The sequence below is a fragment of the Rhinoderma darwinii genome, chromosome 3 (genome assembly GCF_050947455.1).
Source record: "Rhinoderma darwinii isolate aRhiDar2 chromosome 3, aRhiDar2.hap1, whole genome shotgun sequence".
Taxonomy (NCBI): domain Eukaryota; kingdom Metazoa; phylum Chordata; class Amphibia; order Anura; family Rhinodermatidae; genus Rhinoderma; species Rhinoderma darwinii.
The window spans coordinates 57,089,577-57,113,502 of record NC_134689.1 but is presented as its reverse complement, the minus strand read 5'-3'; the positions used below and the strand labels follow the sequence as shown (position 1 = coordinate 57,113,502).

At 42.4% G+C, this 23,926-nt stretch overlaps 1 protein-coding gene across 1 annotated transcript in view; it reads right to left on the bottom strand.

The window, feature by feature from the left end:
- LOC142748945 (A disintegrin and metalloproteinase with thrombospondin motifs 2-like) overlaps positions 1-23,926 on the bottom strand; it is a 911,491-nt gene that overhangs the window by 501,797 nt on the left and 385,768 nt on the right. Inside the window, exon 6 of the mRNA XM_075856370.1 lies at positions 17,484-17,640. Coding sequence (XP_075712485.1) covers positions 17,484-17,640 — 157 coding nt within the window. The remainder of the gene's footprint in view (positions 1-17,483; positions 17,641-23,926) is intronic.

Sequence of the window (23,926 nt, the reverse complement as noted above, 5' to 3'; positions counted from 1 at the left end):
TTGCATTTCACTTCTTTCTTAGGAGTGAACCTGGTCGCTTGATGATGCCTGTGTTGAGCTTCCTTTTATTGCAGGACTTACCAGATCAGCTCTGATATAGTTACCGTCAGTGAGATTGCAGTGTATAACGGAGCTTTGCAGACAATCTACTTAGATGTTTGGTTCACTTAACATGTTACACTTATAATTACTTTAATATATATAACTTTAATTGGCGACCCTTATATTATGTTTTAGGCTATGTTATACCTTAAGATTATTTGCCACAAGTGGTATATAGACTAATGCATTCCCATTCAGCCTGACTAGTTTAATCCTCTGCTTGAGGAATTCGAATCAGCTATAGATTTATATATCCAACAGTTAACGCTGGGACATGAGGTAATGTCCTTTGTTGACCAGCTGCAGTGTCTGATACTAGTCTTATAGTTGGCGATTAGTTTGCAAAACTATTTTTTTGTTTTTGTTTTACCTAAACACATTGTAATATGACTTTGTTGTTGTTAAGCATTTTTACATGTTCTCTCTACTTGCCCTCTTCTATGTTCTCTTAACACACATTACCTATGATGGTTATAACCTGACAAGTTTTTGCCTTGACAAGTAATTGCTTACTTTGTGCTGTTTGTTTGCTTTTGCAATCCCCAGCCAAGCCTTCTCCACACTACCACCTCAAACACTTAAATGAGATACAGACGTGTACATCAAACCCATCCTTTAATGCCTATGGATGACCGCCTACCATATTGGTCTCTCATCACATACAATGTTAGAGGCCTTAATTCCCCAGTCAAGAGGACACAAGTACTGGACTTCCTGAAATACGCAAAAGCTGATATTATCCTATTACAAGAAACACACTCCCTAGCCCAAAAATCGCCAAGGTTTACTAATGCGTTCTATAATCAAAGGTTCCACTCATACTCCACAAATAAAAACTCTAGAGGTGTTGCTATAGCTATTTCCAAACATGTGCCATTCACACTACAAAACTCACTTAAAGACAATAAGGGGCGATATGTTTTTATCAAAGGAATGCTCGCTGGCTGGGTCCATGGTAACTATCGGGAATTTGTATGCACCAAATAAAAGTCATGCCTCTTGGATACCCTCAGTTCTAGATACTGCCAGATCATTTGTAGCAGGTACTTTAATCTTAGGTGGGGGATATAAATGTGTCTTTAGATCTGCGTCTAGATACATCCACAAATAAATCTACATTACATTGATGAATAGAGCTCTATATCGCATTAAAAACTCTCTTCATACCTATTCCCTTGTGGACGCCTGACATCACCTACACCCATCAGACAAGGACTACACTCATTTCTCCTCCCCACACAACTCATATCATAGACTCGATTATTTCTTCCTTCCCCTATCCACAGTTCCTAACATTATCGAGTCCCACATCCTTACATCTATACACTCTGACCATTCCCCACTGTTGTTGAGAACTACATTGGCTGCAAGACCCCTACATTTTAAAACATGGAAACTTAATGAAAGTCTCCTAACTTCTAAGGACTTCAAGGACGGCATCTCTAAAGCCCTCACGACTTATTTTCAGACTAACACTATAGCCAACCGCTCTATCCCTATGATTTGGGAAGCCCACAAGGCGGTCAACAGCGGAGAACTGATCACAATTGGTTCTTACCTTAACAAATCTAGGAAGCTTCAAATATCTGACTTGTATAGGGAAATACATGCGCTTGAACAATCCCACAAGACACAACAAACTACCGAGGTTCTTGATATCAAAATTGTTAAAAGACAAAAACTTAAAGATATACTGAACTCACAATCAGCCAAGTACTATATGAACTGGAAGAATCAGATTTTTGTAAACTAATGATCTCCCTGATAAAAAAAGAGGAAGTCAAAATCCTACATCCACTCACTTAAACTAACCAATGGCTCCAAAACTTGTGACACCTCGGCTATATTAGAAGAATTCCTGAAATATTACACATCTTTATATCAACTTTGGTCGTAAGAATCTCTTGCAGCAAGAGAAACACGGCGGCAAACTATTAACTCCTTCCTGTCGCATTTGCACCTGCCCCAACTATCCCCAACAGAATAACTAACTCTAATTAAGCCATTTTCTGAGCAGGAACTCCAGTCTGTCCTGTCGAGGTGCCCCGCTGGAAAGAGCCCGGGGCCGAATGGCTTTTCCATTCAATATTATTAAGTATTTAAACAAGAGCTACTTCCTCACCTGCTTGTCCTATGCAACAATATTTTGAAAGGATCCTTGATCCCTAACCAAGCCCTAGAGGCACACATAGCGCTTATACACAAAGAGGGTAAAGACCCAGAAATTTGCAGAAATTATAGGCCCATTTCACTCCTCAATGTGGACCTAAAAATTTTCGGAAAACTACTGGCTCTCCGCCTCAACCTTCTTCTTCCAAAGTTGATAGCGGCTGAGCAGATGGGGTTTGTACGTGGTAGACAGGGTACGGATAACTCCTTATGTATTCTACATTTGATGCAACTTGCTAAAGAGAGACGCCTCTCTTTGTCCCTATTGGGCACAGTCGCGGAAAAGGCCTTCGACAGGATAGACTGGATCTTTATTGAAGAAAAGTTAACAAGATTTAACATCCCCAAACTTTTTATTTCAGCTATACTGCAAATGTACAACCAACCAACAGCTAATCTTCGCATTAACGGTACCTTATCCTCCCACTTCCACATTCGTAACGGAACTAGACTGGGATGCCCACTCTCGCCCCTCTTATTTGTCCTAGTTATGGAAACACTAATACAAAACATATGGCAATGCCCCAGCATCGCAGACATTACGGTTAAAAACACACATCATAAAACAGCTGCTTTTGCAGATGATCTGCTCATCATGTCTGAACCCTCACTAGGACTCCCAGCCAAAGCAAACATATTTAAAAATTGTGGCTCATTATTGGATTTTAAAATTAACTGGGATAAATCAGAAATCCTATGGATAAATATCCCGAATTTGGTAAAGGATAAGGCCTTATTCACACAACAGTGATAAACGGCCGTGTGAAGGCCGTTCTTTTAACGGCCGTCACACGGCCATTTTCAGAACAATGATGTTGTATGGGTGTATTCACACGGCCATTTTTTTTTTTTTTAACGGCCCATGAATATTGGCCATCAAAAAATAGGCCATGTCCTATTTTTGGCCATTTTAACGGCCTCACGGCCCCCATAGAAATCAATGGATCCGTTTTTAACGGCTGTCAATACATGTAACAACCGTTAAAAACGGATCTGTGACATGGGGATTTGAAAGGGAACTACTAGTTCCCTTGCTGGCTATCGGTGGCTCGATGACGCACACTCATCGATGCAGCGCCGACTTCTCCTGGTCTGGTCGCTAGTCTCGCGAGTTCTGTGAAGGCGGCGCGATGATGTCATCGACTTCGCAGATCCCGTGAAACTAGCGACCAGACCAGGAGAAGTCGGGACTGCATTGGTGAGTATGTGTCATCGCGTCGCCGCAGATCCCGTGAAGACGAGAGGCATTACTTGAAGAAGACAGCGCTGTATCGGTGAGTATGTATGGCATTCATGTCGGGCTGTGGGGCATCATATACATCGAGGCTGTGTGGCATCATATACAGGAGGGCTGTGTGGCATCTATAGGGGGGCTGTGTGGCATCTACAGTAAGGCTGTGTGGCAACTACAGTGAGGCTGTGTGGCATCTACAGTGAGGCATCATATACAGGGGGTCTTTGTGGCATATACAGGGAGGCTGTGTGGCATCATATACATGGAGGTGTGTGGCATCATATACAGGGAGGCTGTGTGGCATATACAGGGAGGCTGTGTGGCATATACAGGGAGGCTGTGTGGCATATACAGGGAGGTGTGTGGTATCATATACAGGAAGGTGTGTGATATCATATACAGGAAGGTGTGTGGCATATACCGGGAGGCTGTGTGGCATCATATACAGGGAGGTGTGTGGCATCATTTACAGGGAGGCTGTGTGGCATCATATACAGGAAGGCTGTGTGGCATCATATACAGGGAGGCTGTGTGGCGTCATCTACAGGGAGGTGAGTGGTATCATATACAGGGAGGTGTGTGGCATTATCTACAGGGAGGTGTGTGGCATCATATACAGGGAGGTGTGTGGCATCATCTACAGGGAGGCTGTGTGGCATCATATACAGGGAGGCTATGTGGCTGCATATACAGTACAGGAAGGCTGTGTGGCATCATCTACAGGGAGGCTGTGTGGCATCATCTACAGGGAGGTGTGTGGCATCATCTACAGGGAGGCTGTAGTGTTTAGGTGAACATGTGACCTTCCTTTGGGCGTTTTCAGGGGGTTGGGACAAAAAAAGCCTGACCAATGAAATTCATCAGTTTTTGTAACTGCCATGAAAAACTGATACAAAACGTATGTCAAACGGCCATTAAAAATAGACAGACGGACTGGAAATGGGTGAAAATTTAGAGACACACTGATGCAAAACGGCCATGAAAAACTGACAGTTGATCACTTTTTAATGGACATTTTTTTTCACTGTCGTGTGAATATAGTCTAATTAAGAGCTACATTATCCCTTTCAATGGGCCCCCAGATACATTACATTTCTAGGTATTAAATTGTGTAAACAATGGTCGGACCACTTTACCCTTAAATATACGCCTCTCTTACAAACGGTAAAATCCACAATAACGAAGTACCTGGTCAAAGGGCTAATTCTGCCTAAATTCACTTATATTTTTCAAATGTTACCCATTCCCATTTCTTTTTTCACAAAACTTAAATCTTTACTATATCTGGAATGACAAACATCCCAAAATTAGCTCCGCTACACTCTCCCTCCTCAAGTCCAAGGGTGGAATAGGCGTCTCGACTTTAACCCCTTAACGACCGGCGTATAGTGTTTTTACGTCGGTCATTTAGGGTAGTTCTTCTGAAGTGTCAGCTTTTCACGACGGCACTTCAGAGGAACTTTTCTGCCATCGTGCCGGGATCTCTTGAAGACCGGGTTGTTAGTAACAGCCTCGGGCTTCAGGGCAACGATCGGAGACCACTAGCAGTGGTCTCCGATCATTTTTAACCCCTCAGATGCGGTGCTGAATAGTTTGGGAGGGAAGGTGCCGCATCGGAGCGGTTTCGGTGGGGATCTCCTGAAGTCCGGGCTGCTGGTAACAGCCTCGGGCTTCAGGGCAATGATCGGAGACCACTAGCAGTGGTCTCCGATCGTATTTAACCCCTCAGATGTGGCACTCAATAGCAAGTGCCGCATCTGAGTGGTTTGGGAGGGAGCCGCATCGGAGCGGTTTTCCCAGTCATCGGGTAATCTGCTACTGAAGCCAAGGCTGTTAGCAACAGCCTGGGCTTCAGAGTGATGATCGGAGACCAATAACAGTGGTCTCCGTTCATGTGATCACTGTGAGAACCATTCACAGTGATCACAAAATGAAAAACAAAGTGTTTCTCCTACCTGTCTCTCCTCACACTCTCTGTATAAGAAGAGACAGAGAGAGAATTTTACTGTGATACCAAATACACAAAATGACAAAAAAATCGAATATATAAACTTTATATAAACTTCAATTGTATACCTAGGTTAGGGTTATCCTTAGGGCACGTTCACACGTGGCAGAGTTTTTCCGCTGCAAATGTTGGTGCAGATTTGGGGCAATTACGCAACGATTCTGCACCAACATTTGCATATTTGACAGGTAATTCAGACGTTGCTGATATCACAGCGGACTTGCCACAGATTTCAGTTTTTGCATTGCAAAGGCTGAAATCCCGCTTCTTCTCCGCCACAGACAGTGCATGCTGCGGAGGGAAAATTCCGCACCGCAGCCTATGGTCCGCAGCGGAGTTTTCCGCAACGTCTGAACTAACTTGCCTAAAAATGTATTGAAACAAATGTAAAAAATGTCCGCTGGAGAATTCCACTGCGGACTGTCCACAGCGGAAATTCCACAGCAATTCCGCCACGTGTGAACGTGCCCTTAGGGTTAGTCTAGGGTTATTATAGGTTATATTCTAAAGTTAGTCTAGGGTTAGCCTAGGTTTAGTCTAGGGTTAGCCTAGGGTTTTTGTGTAGTGTACGTGTGTGACGTCTGTGTATTTTATGTGTGCAAAAAAAAAAAGTTAAAAAAAAACATATGTCAAAAAAAAAGTTTTATAGTCTACGTGTTTGTTCGACATCAGTTTTTTGTGGAGCGTGGTTTTGTGATGTCCGTGTATTTTTGTCTGTGAAAAAAAAAAGTAAAGAAAAAATAATAAAATTTGTCTGCGTGTGCGTCTGGTTACAGTCTTTGTCGTACATGTGTGTAATTACAATGTCCCATATAAGGTTCACGGTGGAAGAGGCATACGCCATGTTAATTTCTGACTCTGATGAAAGCGATACAGAAACCGCGTCCGGGGTAGAAATGTATTGTAACAGTGATAGCGACGACAGTGATATGCTTTCTGCAATTCAAGTGTCGCTGCAGAGTTCAAAAGCACAGGGCATGTCGCAGAAGTACCACAAAACACGGCCCAATCTATTCCCCCAGAATATATTGAGTGGGTATCCACAAAGTAATTTTCCCCTAATATCCCAGAATTTATTGCCACACCAGGGATAGATATTAATGTGGAATGATCCAGGCCGTGACCGCCTGTATAAAATAAGGCCCCTGATTTAAATTTTGGAGGAGTTATTTATGCCGATGTACAACCCCGAAAAAAACCTAGTGGTGGATGAATCGCTGATGAGTTACAAAGGCAGGCTCTCATTCCGCAGGTACATCCCCTCAAAGAGAGCAAAATATGGGGTTAAAATCTACAACCTCTGTGAGAGCGGTACAGGCTACACATCTGTCTTTAGAATTTATGAAGGCAAAGACCGTGATATTACCCACATTATTAACTCATTTACTTTCACACTGTTTTTGTAGGGAGAACCAAAAGGGAGGGTTGCTTATTGGGTAATGTTTCACTGTAAAAATGCAGAAATACTGTATTTTCTGGAAAAAACAATTTTTTATTTCTTTCCACCTATTAAAAATACTCACGATACCCCTAGATGAATATTAACAGGACATTTATACTTGTCAAAATGACCTGCAGTACCACGGAACATATAGCGTGGTTCCCTAAAATCAGCTCTGGCGTAAAAAGGCTGCCAAAATGGACTCCTTCTATGATATGCCCTATAACGGGTCCATATAATAAATTAGGCACACATATTTGGTATCACCGTACACGGGAGAAATAGCAGAATGTGGAAAGGTGTAACTTTTACCAGTATCTCATATGGTGTTTCGAAATGGCTTAAAACTGACACTTTTGTAAAAAAATATGCAATTTACATTTTTTTGGCCCAAGTTTGGACAAATTCTGTAAAAAGTGTGAAGGGTTAAAACAGAAATTGAACCGCTAGAAATAGAATTTGGGGTGTGTATTTGTTTGTATCATGGTAATTTTTGGTAAATTCTAACAGTCTGCCACTCCAGTACTATGGCAAATGTAGCATGGTGCACTCAAATTAATTCTGGTGTAACAGGCCTCTAAAAGTCAAAATGGACTCCTTCTATGATATGCCCTATAACGGGTCCATATAATAGATTAGACACATATATTTGGTATCGCCGTACACGGGAGAAATAGCAGTATGTGGAAAGGTGTCACTTTTAACAGTATGTCATATGGTGTTTCAAAATGGCTTAAGAAAAGTGACACTTTTGTAAAAAAAAAAGCAATTTACATTTTTTGGGCACAAGTTTGGACAAATTCTGTAAAAAGTGTGAAGGGTTAAAACAGAAATTGAACCACTAGAAATAGACTTTAGAGTGTCTAGTTTGTAGAACATAATGACTTCTACCATTATTTATTGGACTTCAAATCCATTACCAATACATTAATACCATGGTGTAAAAACGAAATGAAGAAATTTTAGTGCGCAATTGAAAAAAAGGAGCACTTGTGTTTTATACAATTTTTCTGGTCAAAAAAAAAATAAACTACACCTCCAAGTCAGGTGTCCTTATGATCAGGATTAGAGATGAGCGAACTTATGAAAAGGTTCGCCAAATTTCATGAAAAAGTTTGATTCGGACCGAACTAGTTCTGACCGAACCTGTAATTCAAGAAAGCCCCTAAAAATCATGTATAACACTGTTTAAAAGCCCTAGAAGCCCTGTATAACACTCTTAGGTCACCCATGAGTGTATCCAAGTACTTTTGAGCTGTCTTTAAGGCAAAGTTAGTGTCAAAGTTACGGCAACATGTATGGCTATAGGAAAACGGATGGGACACGGTGATAACTAACATAAACCACTGCACTTGTGCATGTTGTATGCTTAATGCATTGTTAAAAAAGATACAAAAATTAACCATTTTTGGCGGCAGATGCCTGCCAGGGTTCATACATATAAGGTGGTAAAAGAAGAAGTAATGGCTTTTGACAAGCCCTCAAAAAATTTACCCTTTATGGTGGCAGATGCCTCCCGGGGTTCATCCATACCTGGATGTAAAAGCAACAAGCAATGGCTTTTCACAAGCCCTCTAAAAATGTACCCTTTATGGTGGCAGATGCCTGCCGGGGTTCATCCATACATGGATGTAAAAGCAACAAGCAATGGCTTTTGACAAGCTCTCAAAAAATGTACCCTTTATGGTGGCAGATGCCTGCCGGGGTTCATACATATATGGTGGTAAAAGAAGAAGTCATTACTTAGCCATTGCTTTTTCAAAGCCCTCAAAAAATTAACCCTTTTTGGGAGTAGCAAAAGGTTTTGCATCTGGAAAGTGAAGAAGCTATAAAAGAACAAAAATGATTCCTTTTTTAGGATCATCTGGCAGTATCAGACGGTAGCAGGGATGGTGGATTGGTGGTAGAAGTTGTAGTAGCAGATCCAACAGCAGCAAATGAAAACAGACTGGACAGGACAGAATCCCGGTGGTTGTGTAGGCCAGCTTGTAGCAGAGAGCAGTGGAGGTGGATTGGTGGTGGTTGACTGGTAGTAGTGGTGGTAGTGTACTACTGACAGAACGGGTGGTGGTGGTAGTAGTAGGTGCATCAACAGCACAGCAGCACATTAAAAAAGAGTGGACAGGACAAAGCCCTATGGTTGTTTTTCTGAGACATGTCAGAGGTACTGCGGATGGTGCTGTGTATGAGGACCGGCGTCGGTTACTAGGCAGACACAGACAACATGGAAGATCAAGCCAAGGCTTCCTTTTGAACAAAACATGTGGAAAATAAACTTTGGCAGAATTTTACAATCCCCAAGATAAAAAGAGGACATAAAAAAAAAGACTGTGGTGGGGCTGGCCTCAGGCCTGCTTGTAGCAGACGGCAGTGGAGGTGTATTGGTGGTAGTAGAGGTAGCCAATGGACAGTAAGGGTGGTAGTAGTAGTAGCAGCACATTAAAACAGACTGGACAGTCACAGGACAAAGCCCTGTGGTGGGGCAGGCCTGCTTGTAGCAAACGGCACTGGGGGTGGATTGGTGGTAGAAGTTGTAGCAGCACCAACAGCGGCACATTAAAAAAAGAGTGGATAGGACACAGAATCCCGTAGTAGCAGGCGGCAGTAGCAGGCGGCAGCGGCAGCAGCAGCAGCAATGTCAGATCTAATCAGTGGCATCAGGCACAGGGGTTTTAAAATCCTCACCGATCCACGCTTGATTAATTTTCAGAAACGTGAGATTTTCCAAGCTGTTGGCAGACAATCTTGTTCGCTTAGGGGTGACGAAGCCCCCTGCCGCACTGAATACCCTCTCTGACGCTACACTGGAAGGTGGACAAGACAGTACACCCTTGGCAAACTGGGCCAGTTCTTGCCAATGATCCAATCTGCTGACCCAGAAGTCCATGGTGTCTGGGATCAGGATTTCTGACAGAGAAAGGGCACAGTCCAGGTACGAGTGAACCTGGTTGTTTAGGTGCTGGTGATGGTGAACATCCCTTTGGTGACTACGATATGTGTCAGGTCGGGATATTGGATGTAAAAATGTTGTCATCATATTTTCCAAACTGAATTGGCTGCTGCTGCTGCCGCCTATTGCAGAGGTAGCTCTGCCAGAGGCGGTGGAACGATGAGACAGTGGGGAGCGGAGAGTGGCCCCCCGGTCAGACATGCCTGCAGCAGGTGTGTGCCGTTTGAAAGCCGTGGCAAGCTGGCTGCATTGCTTCTCTCGATAGTAAGCCAATTTGGCTCCCTCTCGGAATGCGCAAAAAACTCCCCCATTCTGGCTTTATACCGAGGGTCTAAAAGTGTGGCTATACAGTACTCATCTCTTTGCTTCATGCAAGCAATACGACAGTCAGCGCGCCAGTAATGAAGCATACAGCTCGCCATCCTGGCCAGCGTTTCAGAGGGCACGGTTGGTTCCATCTCTGCCCCATACTGCCATGGTTGTCCATCATCAAGGTCGTCGTCAGACTCGTCATCATCATCACTGTCATGTTGTGCGGCTGCCTCGTCCCCTATCCCTTCCTGTGATTCCATCTCCAAATCCAGCTCCTCTTCAGGTCCTGTTTCCTCATCCTCATCCTCCTCCTCCTCCTCAACATCCATAGCCAGATGTGATCCTTCCTCCATCCTTTGCTGAATCATCGCTGTGAGCGTTTGCTCCAGAATGAATATCAGCGGCATAACATCGTTCATTCCGCTAGCGTCACGGCTCACAAATCGTGTGGCCTCTTCAAAGGGCCTCAAAATGCGACATGCGTCTCTAACCAGCTGCCAGAGACTGAGCTCGAAATTACACTGGCTCCAAACGCTGCCCGTCTACTGCATCAGGAAATCATTCACGGCTTTCCGCTGTTCGTACAGACGGTCCAACATGTGCAGGGTGGAATTCCAGCGTGTTGGAACGTCGCAAATCAGGCTGTGTTCTGGGAGATTGTTTTGACGCTGCAAGTCCAGGAGGGCCTGCTTAAATGCATACAAACGTCTAAAGCGAACGCAAACCCTCCTGGACATGTCCAGCACACCCTTCAAACCAACATATGATTTTAAGAAGCGTGTTATGACCAGATTGATCACATGTGCCATGCAAGGAGCGTGTGTCAGGTGACCTAGACGCAGTGCAGCCACAACGTTCTTCCCGTTATCAGAGACAACATTGCCCAGTGTGAGTTTCAGAGGAGACAGCCAGCGTGTGATTTCCTCCTTGATGCACAGCAGCAGCTCCTGCCCTATGTGGCTTTTCTCGCCCAGGCTCAGCAGGTGTAAGACAGTGTTGTGGCGCTTCACCTTGCACCTATGAAAAGAGGAGGGAGGAGGAGTGGAAGATACGCTGTGTCCTGTCGGGGACAGGAAGACCTCCATTGAGGAGGGCAAGGAGGAGGAGTAGGAGGAGGAGGATGGTAGGTGCCTGGTGTCCGGAGTTGAACCAGAAAGATACAAGCGTGGAGGTGGTAATGCCTGGCATTGCTGCGGTGGTGCATCGGACTGCAAAATATTGACCCAGTGGGCCGTGAAAGACATGTACTGTCCCTGCCCATAGTTGCTGCTCCATGTGTCGACCGTGGCATGTACCCTGCTGCACACGGATAATTGCAAGGACTGGCACACCTTTTCCTCCACGTGCTTGTGCAAGGCAGGGACAGCTGTTTTGGAGAAGTAATGGCGGCTAGGTATTCGCCACCTAGGCTGAGCGCACGCCATCAATTGCTTGAAGCCGGCGGAGTCGACCAGGTGGTACGGCAGCGACTGCACCACCAACAACTTAGCCAGGTGCGAATTAAGCCGCACGACAAGTGGATTACTGGGTATATATTGTTGCTTATTGGACAACGATTCCGTAATGGAGGAGCACTAGATGACAGTGATGATGATGATGACAACGAGATGGTGGATAAGGCCTGGCTACTACTTAGATGACAGGTACTCGGAGCAGCAGCAGCAGCGGCAGAGGGGTCTTCATTAGATGTACATGATGGTGGGGCATGTCGATTGTCCCACATGGCCTTGTGATGCCGCTCCATGTGTTTACGTAGAGCGGTAGTTCCTATGTTGCTGCCCTGCCCACACCTTACTTTCTGATTGCAGATACGGCACTGTGCCATGTTTTTGTCCCCCGGGAAGGTACAGAAAAATTGTCACACGGCAGAGTACCGTAAAGAGGTAGTACCACGTCCACCACCACCCGAGCTTGCCCCTTGTCTGCCAGGCTTTTTTCGGGAGCTTACACCAGTAGCAGCAGTGTCGCCGTCACCATCTCCTGAGCTGACCCTACCGCTGCAACGTTTTGCAGATTTACTTCTGCCCCTACCTCGGCTTGGCTGTTTATCACTGCCAGTGCCGCCACTACTACCCTCCTCCTCTGACGCCGTCATCACCTCGTCACCTGGTTCCCACGTCCTGTCTAAAACAACATCATCATAGCCCTCCTCATCATCCCCGCCACTTCTGTCACTGTGTTGTGATGTGACATCATGGCGGGCTCCATGCCCCCCCTCATTACTGCATCTGCCACCACGGCTACCACCAACACCCCCACTACCAAAGCTATGCGTCTCGGACACCGCTTCCACCTCCACCGCCGCAACACACTCCGTTGGCTGACTCGCGGAAAACAAATCATCATCACTATGTTGTTCAGTATCTTCCTTCGCACCCGAGGAGATGTCTCTTAGGACTCTCAGAAAAGATGGCTTCCCGCTAGGAAGGGGGAGTGAAGACATAGATGATGGAATGGAAACACTAGAAATACTCATATTACTACTGTCACTGTGCCAAGGAACTGTAGAGGATCTGGAATCCAACGAAACCTGGCTTGAAGCCAGATCGTCAGAGTCTTCCTGCTGAGATGACCTTTAGCCAGCTAACCAGTCCACAATGGCCGTATTGTCTGAAATAACCCGCCCACCGGAGGAGATGGACAACTCTGGCTTGCTGATACTGCTACTACTACCACCAGCAGGCACATAGCTGCTGCTACTAGTAGAACTGGGCACATGTCTTGTGCCAAAAATGCTGATACTGACACCAACAGATCCAACATTTGGACTGGAAGAGGACATGGCATGAGTGTTTTTTCCTCTACCCCGTCCTTTCACAACCTTTTTTTTACCAGACATTTCACTGCTGGAGTGCAGCAAGTTGAATCAAAACCCCTTCCCCTACTAGAGGAATGAGGCCCTTATAAAATATTATTGGGACTGGCTGAAAATGAGTGACTGTGAATAGGTGGCAGTCAGTGTATGCTGTGACTTGTATAATAGCACCAAAGGCACCGGCTGTACTTAATTAGCACGTTGAATTAAACCCTTAGACAGAAATGAAGCCCTTTTAAATTGTTATTCGGACTGGCGGAAAATCAGTGACTCATAAGGTGCCAGTCAGTCAGGGAATGCTGGGCGTTGTAGTGCTACAAAGGCTGCCTGTATTGCAAGTTGGATGTTAACCCATGCAACGGGGATGAGCCCCTTATAAAAGCTTATTCACACACTGGCTTGGCAAATGGCAATGAATGAGAATTTCTATCAGCCACTGTGCACTCAAGGAATGCTGGGCGTTGTAGTACTACAGCTGCCTGCCTGTATTGCAAGTTGGATGTTAACCCATGCAACGGGGATGAGCCCCTTATAAAAGCTTATTCACACACTGCCTTGGCAAATGGCAATGAATGAGAATTTCTATCAGCCACTGTGCACTCAGGTAATGCTGGGCGCTGTAGTACTACAGCTGCCTGCCTGTATTGCAAGTTGGATGTTAACCCATGCAACGGGGATGAGCCCCTTATAAAAGCTTATTCACACACTGGCTTGGCAAATGGCAATGAATGAGAATTTCTATCAGCCACTGTGCACTCAGGTAATGCTGGGCGCTGTAGTACTACAGCTGCCTGCCTGTATTGCAAGTTGGATGTTAACCCATGCAACGGGGATGATCCCCTTATAAAAGCTTATTCACACACTGGCTTGGCAAATGGAGAATTTGTATTGCAATTTGGATGTTAAGAGTAGACTCCCACTGTAGTGGATGAGCCCCTTCGATTGCTGGATTCCTGGCTTTTAGATTCCTAAAGCTTTTCCTTACTGCACAGAGATGCTATCCCTACAGCTCCTGTCTCTAAAATGGCCGCTGAGCTCCGTGCATAGACTATTATTGCAGGCTTGAGCCCGCCCCTATGCTGCCTCCCGATTGGCTGGGAGAGCCGTTTGCAAGGCATTATGGGGTAGCCTGATGTCAGGTGATATTTTGAAATCCTCCATTTTAGATCTAACATGTGGCAGGCGCCAAAATGTAGCCGGGTTCGGTCAAAACGTGTTCGGCCGAACCTGGTGAAGATCGGATTCGCTGCGAACCGAACTTTTCCCGATGTTCGGACCGAAACCGGGTTCGGTTGTCCCGGTTCGCTCATCTCTAATCAGGATAAATGAAAAAATATATATTTCAATACATTTGTATGATACAATTACTTTTATTTTCAAACATTACATTTACAACGGTACATTTTAAATGATGAAAAATCGAAATTTTTCTTTTTTTTCTGTCTTTCCACGGCTATAAAAAAGTTACAAAAATGTTACCTATACATATATAACACAAAAAGGAAGCACTACATTTCCCAAGAAAACAGTGCAAAATTCACATCGATACATAAAACACATACAGAGTTATACTGCGTTACATCTGTGAATAGCAAAACTGCTCTGGTCAGTAAGGTTTAAAACACCTTCGGTATTAAGGGGTTAAACTATACTACCATTCAGCTTCTCTAACTAGAACAATAGACTGGTTCCATAACCCGAACAAACTTTGGACCCATATTGAGGAGGAACTTGCACCTCTTCCTTTGAGAACTGTATTGCTTGCCTACCCTACCAGTCTAAATAAATTCTCTTTCAAGAATGTTCTCACAAAGGCGACGGTTAACATTTGGTCCTTATACGGGGCTACTCTGGCCCCTTCGCCCCTAACCAGGGCGACAGATCTATGCTGTGAAGGACTGAGCGGGCACTCTACTAACCCCATGATCAAGGAAACCAATTCTATTGACTCTCTCTTGCAGGACGGAGCCCTCCCCTCCTATCAAGAACGGACCAATGATACAAATCGCACGACATTGCACCCCCTTCACTATGCGTCTCCAAAAAACGCTGTTACCCCATATCTTGCCAGTGAATCTCTACACAGACCTATAACCGCTTTTGAGACCCTATTAGCACAAATCAGATACCCTGCAAAAATGTTCTCACACTTATATTGACTTCTTATTTCCAAAGATGTACCACTGAGGAGGTCCTTTCTATCCCTACGGGAAAAGGATCTGGACCTGACCCTATCCCCAGAAGATGTTCAGAAGGTTTATAAACATTCACACGGTCCTTCCCATTGCATTAGGATACAAGAGAACACATACAAGATAATATCTAGGTGGTACACTATTCCCGATAAAACGCACATATGGTATCCTTCTATTCCGAGTACTTCTTGGAGGTGTGACCTGGACACCGGCTCCTATATCTATATATGGTGGTCATGTCCTTTGTTGCACAACTACTGGGAGTCTGTGCTTCCACTCATGGCTGACATATGTGCCATTTCTCAAACAATATATGCCCCTACGATCTTCCTAAACCTGTCGATCAAAGGTATTACCCCCAATGCAAACCGACTGATGATGTTTCTGCTAGCTGGGGCCAAATTACTAATCCCACCCTTATGGAGGTCCTCCAATGTCCCTACAGTACCTTAGTGGTTGAGGAAAATTGACTAAATTTTTAATGTCGAAGAAATAGATGCCATTGCCAATAGGTCAACCTCCCGCTTCACGAGAACTTGGCAACCTTGACTAACCTATATAGATACATCTCAATTTCGAGATCTCATAACGGACTCCGAGTAGTTGTCCTTACTGCAACATGGGATTTTATCCCATTCTTCTTCCTTATATTTACAATTGGTATCCATTATTTTGTGTCTCATTTTCTCCCTCCCCCTTCTCCCTCTCTATCTCACTCTATATTTGTATCCAAATAATACCTTTCATATAAGACATTCTCTGTTTACAACATAACAATGTTAACTGAGCAAAGATTGTTTGTTTTATGCACTTCCTTGTTGCAATGATATTATGGTTTATTTGTTTGTATAAATTTATCTTTGAAAAATTATTTAAATAAAAAGAAAATTGAAAAGAAAAAGAGATGGTTTGGGATGAGTTGGACCACAGAGTGTAGGAATAGAAGCAAAAAAGTGCTCAGGACATCTGGGAACTCCTTCCAGACTGTTGGCAAACCATTCCAGGTGACTACTTCATGAAGCTTATTGAAAGAATGACAACTTTGCACACCCTGCCAACGCAAAAGGGGGCTAATTTGAAGTATCTAAAATATAAAACATATTCTACACACTTTTTTGTTTACAAATTAATTCCATAGGTGGTCCTTCAAAGTTAATAGGGACTGTTCACATCAGCGTTGGGCTTCTGTTCATCGGTTCTGTTTGACCTTTTCATTGGAAGAACCGATGAACGGAAAGCCAAACAGAAATCACAGCTTCCGTTTGTATTGCCATTGATTTCAATGGTAGTGCTTCCGTTGCAGTTGGTTTCCGTTTAGTTCCGTTCCATTTAGACACAAAACACTAAATAAAATACAGATATTTGATACCAACATATATGTAACAACATGTACTATAAAATGTTAACAGTTATATAAGGTGATTGATGAATGGGGTACCAAAATAAAAAATATATATTTCTGCATTTTCCTCAAAATATAAATTAATATAAATTAACCACTAGAATATATGCATTCCAAAATGGGCCAAAAAATACTACTTGTCCCATAACAAAACAATCTCTCTTAACTACATTCCCCAAAAAATAGACAAGTTATGACTACTGGAATACTGGCAAAACATAAAAATTATTTGGGTCCTTAATGCCAAATTTGTCTGGGTCTAAGAGGTTATATGATCTTATTATATCATCAGTCGTAAAAAAACAAGGATTATAGTAATGTGATCTCAAGGAAATTGTAAATAGAGTTGGTGCAATAGTGAAAGCAAAGTAAAGTGTAGGTAAACAGTGGAGAGCAATGGATTAGGGTCAGTAAGGGGTGGAAATCAGAGTAGTGTAGAACCAAGGTGTAGATAGGGAACCAAACAATAAACATATTGTCATGATTACAGACATTTAAAAACACAGAACGTGAACATTTCCAAGACGCCTGGTTTGGAAGCAGAATATGAAAAGGTACATGGTGTTCAGAATTTCACACTTAAAAAACAATATTTATGTGATTGAGGAAACTAACATCCCTAATTCACTCTTACCTAAGGTATGACCATTGTGCTTTGTTATGTTAAAAAGCTCAAAGCAAAAACTACCCAGTGTGAGGCCACCTTTAAAAAAAAAAAAGAGATTGTGGCAGGAGCTGGGCAATTAGATATAGTTCACATTATATTATCATTATTTTTGTCTTATATTGATAATATTGCATTTTTATAATGGTCAACAACACAGGTAACTATATAAGAAACACATAAACCTTTACCTTGCATGCCAGAGGGACCAAACTCTTGTCTTGTAAGAAATATTGCATGATCATGGTATTCAGCATGTTCTGTATCTGGTTTTTGTTGTAGGTAAGCCCAACGGCATACATTTTCCAAACTTTGAGAGGGGTTTCCAATTTCAATTAAACTGGACGACTATAAAATGAAAATCATATAAGCATCAGGGTTGCATTTGAATGAATATATATTATTTAATCATTTTCATGTGACCCTAAGCACTTTTTATTATAACAAAATATATTAAATATGTAAATATAATAAATATTCCCTAAGAGAACCGACACAACTAACATCGCAAAAAAAATAAAAAATAATAAAGATGCCAGAATCTTCGTTTTTTGGTTACCTCATCTCCCACAAAAATGGAATAATGGTATAAAAAAAAAAATACAGCTCCCCCACAAAAAACAAGCCCTGAATCTACATAAAAATAAAAAGTTATTGCTCTCAGAATATGCCGACACACAATTTTTTCTTTAACAATTAGTTTTTGTCCTGTAACAGTAGTAAAACATAAAAAAACGATATAAATTTGTTGTCGTCATAATGGCATTGACCCACTGAATAAAGTTAACATGTAATTTTTAACGTAATGGTGGAATCACAGTTTTTTTCCCATTCCACCGTAAATAAATGGTGCCATGAAAAACTACAACTCGTCCCACAAAAAAACCAGCTCCCTCAAATAGCTATATCGACGGAAAATGTTAAAAAATCATGGCTTTTGTAAATTTACAATTCAGTGGATACATAGACAGACTATGACCTTGCACATTGTCAAAATGAATTAACAATTCAAACAAAAGGATTGAGGACCCTGCTCGCAAGAGCTTACAATCTATGAGAAAATAGGGGTGACACAAAATGTAAAAAATGCTTGTTTAGTACAATGGTCCAGCCATCTTTTATACATATGGGGTACAAATAAAGCTGCATGAGCCGATATCTGTGTATGCACTAACGTGAAGTGCATTAGGCTGGGTTCACACGACCTATTTTCAGGCGTAAACGAGGCGTATTATGCCTGAAAATAGGGCTACAATACGTCGGCAAACATCTGCCCATTCAGTTGAATGGGTTTGCCGACGTACTGTGCAGACGACCTGTAATTTACGCGTCGTCGTTTGACAGCTGTCAAACGACGACGCGTAAATTGACTGCCTCGGCAAAGAAGCGCAGGGCACTTCTTTGCAACGTAATTTGAGCCGTTCTTCATTGAAGTCAATGAAGAGCAGCTCAAGATTTACGAGCGTCAAAGACGCCTCGCATAATGCGAGGAGGAGATTTTACGTCTGAAACGACGCATCTGTTTTCTCCTGAAAACAGTCTGTCTTTTCAGACGTAAAAGACAGTTCACGTGTGCACATACCCTAAGGGTGCAAGAAATGTGGGGAATACTATTGCATGAAGGGATCATGTATTCAGGAATAATGGAGTGGAGGGGGGGTTAAAGGATAGGAGTCAGATTAGGGAATGCGATTTGCCTGTCTCAAAAGATGTGTTTCCAGGACACACTTAAAACTGTTGCTTAAAACTGTTGATGTTGGAAATGAATCTGATTGTCTGTGGTAGCGCATTTCAGAAGACTGTTGCAGCATGAGAAAAGGCCTGGATACGTGAGTGGGAGGTTCGGATTATGGAGAATGTTAATCTAAGGTTATTGGTATAATGTAGAGCAGGGGTAGAGTGGTAGACAGAGAAAAGGGACGAGATGTAAGGAAGTGCAAAACTATGGAGAGCTTTGTGGGTGAGTTGAATAGGTTTAAATTGTACTCCTAAGTGAAATGGCAACCAGTGCAGTGACAGGCACAGGGTTGAGGCATTGGTGTAGCGGTTGGTCAGAAAGATGAGCCTGGCTGCGGCATTCAGGATAGATTGGAAGGTGGAGAGTTTAGTGAAGGGAACACCGATTAGTAATGAGTGACAGAAGTCCAGATTAAATTACATCAGAGCGACAATGAGAGTTTTGGCTGTTTCCACAGTATAAAAAAAAAGGTTATCGAGATGTTTTTGAGGTGAAGCTCATAGTACCGTGCAAGTGATTGAATATAAGGCGTAAAAGGACAAATCGGAGTCAAACATAACCCCAAGACAGTAGACGGTGGAACGATTGAAAACATTACCCCTGTAACTCACTGGATGTAACTTTATTGTATTCACTTAGATTGTCTACAGATCGCCTGTATGGAACTGGTATCTACCACTTTATGGTCATCGCACACTGGTATAGTCTTTGTATAGTGGATTTTATTCAGTGACAGTATGGTGGTATTATTCAGTCACTATGTGGTGGTAATATGTGGTCACAGTGTGGTTGTATTATTTAGTATTAGTATGGTAGTATTATTCAGTCACTTTCAGGTAGTAATTTGCGGTCGAGGTGTGGAGGTATTATTTAGTAACAGTATTGTGGCATTATGTGGTGGCAATATGTGCTCATGGTGTGGAGGTATCAGACAGCAACGGTATGGTGGCATTATTCATTCACTTTCAGGTAGTAACATGAGGTTAAGTTGTGGAGACAATATTCAGTAACAGTATGATGGTATGATTCAGTCATTTTCAGATAGTAATATGTGGTCACGGTGTGGAGGCATTAAATCAGTAACAGTATGATGGTATTATTCAGTCACTTTCAGGTAGTAATACGTGGTCATGATGTAGTGGCATTATTCAGTCCCTATGTGTTGGTAATATGTGGTTATGGTGTGGTGGTATTACTCAGTAACAGTATAATGGTATACTCAGTCACTATGTGGTGGGAAATTTGGTCAAACTTTGGAGGTATTATTCAGTACAGCTACTTAGTCTTTAAAGCCATCAACAACCTTGGGCCCCTGCATTCGAGCAACAAGTGATGGGGAGGCGTTATGGCCCTGGTGCAAAATTTGCCATGGGACCCTTAGGACTCTAGTTATGCCACTAATCATAAGCACCCAGTATCCAAGTTTCACAAACTGCAGTAAGTATTGTTACTGTAGTTAGTAGTGAATTGATTGTAAATACTATTTTGATACATTTATCAGTTTTCATTCAATGATTAATCCATAAAACACCACCACATGCCTTCAGACATCCCCCCCCCCCTTTCCCTTCTCATGGAGTCTCAAAGTCTCACTTTACTCCTCCGTTACAGTGAAGGTTTTGTTTTACGCTCAAAAATCTTATTTTTGGATAGGTTATGGGGTACTGGGAATTTTAAAAGATATTTTTTTTTGGGGAGGTTATGTTGCTTTGACTACTTTATTTTCTAGAATGTGCCTTCGGAAACACATCTCCTCCCTCCTGAGGTGTGATCACATCACTGTTTTACCACAGTAAACTGCATTGTGGCACGTAATATACACACTCCGAAGATTGCTTTCTCTTACACTCAGCTAACTAATTTAGACCCCTCGGTCACTGCAGTCTGCTGTGGGACATCAGAAAGTGGATGTAGCTTGAAGATCAACCAGAGAGAAAATTATATGCTGGGTTGTCCAAAGATTAACATTTAGGCGAGAAACGTCTGATGGCTCCATCGATCACTTTGTTGGTCCCATAGACTCAATGGTGCAGTGAAGAGGGATCTGGGAATTTGGGACCCCCATTTTAGTAATCATGGGGGTCCCAGTGATAAAACATTTATTACCTATCCTGTGGATAGGTGATAAATGTTAATCTTGGGAATACCCCTTTAATCCCTTATTGACGCAGCCTATTTTGACTTTAACCCCTTCCCTCTTTAGCCACTTTTGACCTTCCTGACAGAGCCTCATTTTTCAAATCTGACATGTTTCACTTTATGTGGTAATAACTTTGGAATGCTTTCACCTATCCAAGCGATTCTGAGAGTGTTTTCTCGTGACACATTGGACTTTATGTTACTAGCAAAATTTGCTCGATACATTCAGTATTTAAATGTGAAAAACACCAAAATTTAGCGAAAAATTGCAAAAATTTGCATTTTTCTAAATTCAAATGTATCTGCTTGTAAGACAAGCAGTTATACCACACATAATAGTCGCTAATTAACATCCCCCACATGTCTACTTTAGATTGGCATCTTTTTTTTAACATCCTTTTATTTTTCTAGGACGTTACGAGGCTTAGAACTTTAGCAGCAATTTCTCACATTTTCAAGAAAATTTCAAAAGGCTATTTTTACAGGGGCCAGTTAAGTTGTGAAGTGGCTTTGAGGGCCTTATATATTAGAAACCCCCAATAAGTCACCCCATTTTAAAAACTCCATCCCTCAAAGTATTCAAAACAGCATTTAGAAAGTTTCTTAACCCTTTAGACGTTTCATAGGAATTAAAACAAATTAAAAGGTGACATTTACAAATGTCATTTTTTGTTGTTGCAGAAATTTATTTTTAATCCATTTTTTTTGTAACACAAAGTTTTACGAGAGAAACGCAACTCAATATTTATTGCCCAGGTTCTGCAGTTTTAGGAAATATCCCATATGTGGCCCTAGCGTGCTTATGGACTGAAACACAGGCCTCAGAAGTAAAGAAGCACCTAGTGGATTTTGGACACTCCTTTCTATTAGAATATATTTTAGGTACCATGTCCGCTTTGAAGAGCTCTTGTGGTTCCAAAACAGTGGAAACCCCCCAAAAGTGACCCCATTTGGGAAACTACACCCCTCGGGGAATTTATTTAGGGGTATAGTAAGCATTTTGACCAGACAGTTTTTTTGCAGAAATGTTTGGAAGCAGGCCATGAAAATCTACATTCTTTCAAATAAAATGTAGGTTTAGCCCATTTTTTTTAATTTCCAAAAGGACTAAAGGAGAAAAACCACCACAACATTTGTAGAGCAATTTCTCCCGAGTAAAACAGTACCCCACATGTGGTCATAAACGGCTGTTTGGACACACAGCAGGGCTTAGAAGGGAAAGAGCGCCATTTGGCTTTTGGAGCTCAAATTTAGCAGGAATGGTTTTCGGAGGCCATATCGCATTAGCAAAGCCCCTGAGGGACCAAAACAGTGGAAACCCCCCACAAGTGGCCCCATTTTGGAAACTGCACCCCTTGAGGAAATTATCTAGGGGAATAGTGAGCATTTTAACGCCGCAGAATTTTTGCAGAAATGATTGGAGGTAGGCTGTGAAAATGAAAATCGACATTCTTTCAAAGAAAATGTACGTTTAGCTAATGTTATCTCATTTCCACAATGACTAAAGGAGAAAAAGCACCACAAAATTTGTAAAGCAATTTCTTCCGAGTAAAATAGTACCCCACATATGGTAATAAACGGCTGTTTGGACACACGGCAGGGCTGAGAAGGGAAAGAGCGCCATTTAGCTTTTGGAGCTTAAATTTAGCAGGAATGGTTTGCAGAGGCCATGTCACATTTGCAGAGCCCCTGAGGGGACAAAACAATGAAAACACCCAAAAAGTTACTCCATTTTGGAAACTAAATCCCTTGAAGAATTCATCTACGAGTGTAGTGATCATTTTGACCCCATAGGTGTTTCATAGAATTTATCAGAATTGGGCAGTGAAAATAAAAGAAATCCTTTTTCTTCAATAAGACATAGTTTTACCTGAAAATGTTTAATATTCTCAACAAATAAATGAAAAAGAGCACCACAACACTTGTAAAGCAACTTCTCCTGTGTACGGCAATACCACATATGTGGTCATAAACTGCTGTTTAGGCACAGAGTAGGGCTTTTTCTTCAATAAGATGTAGCTTTAGCTCAAAATTTTTCATTTTCTCAACAAATAAAGGAAAAAAAAGAACCCCAACATTTGTAAAGCAACTTCTCTCGAGTATGGCAATACCCCATATGTGGTCATAAACTACTGTTTGGGCACATGGCAGGACCCAGAAGAGAAGGGACGGCATTTGGCTTTTGGAGCACAGATTTTGCTGGATTGGTTTTGCAAAGCCCCTAAGGTACCACTACAGTGGAAACTACCCAAAAGGGACTCCATTTGTGATACTACACCCCTTGAGGAATTAATCTAGGGGTGTAGTGAGCATTTTGACCCCACAGCGATTTCATAGATTTTATTTGAATTGGGCAGTGAAAATAAAAATTACATTTTTTTCCAATAAGACATAGCTTTAGTGCAAAATGTTTCATTTTCTCCAAAAATTGAGCAGAAAAAGAACCCAAACATTCGTTAAACAATTTCTCCCGAGTATGGCAATACTGCATATGTGGTTATAATCAAATTTTTGGGCACACTGCAGGGCTCAGAAGGGAAGGAGTGCCATTTGGCTTTCGGACTACAGATTTTGCTGGATTGGTTTCTGGTCGCTATGTAGCATTTGCAAAACCCCTGTGGGACTAAAACAGTGGAAACCCCCAAAAGTGACCCCCATTTTGGAAACTACACCCCTTAAGGTATTCACCTAGGGGTGTAGTGAGCATGTTAACTCCGCAGGTGTTTTGCATAAATTAGTGGGATTTTTCAATAGATA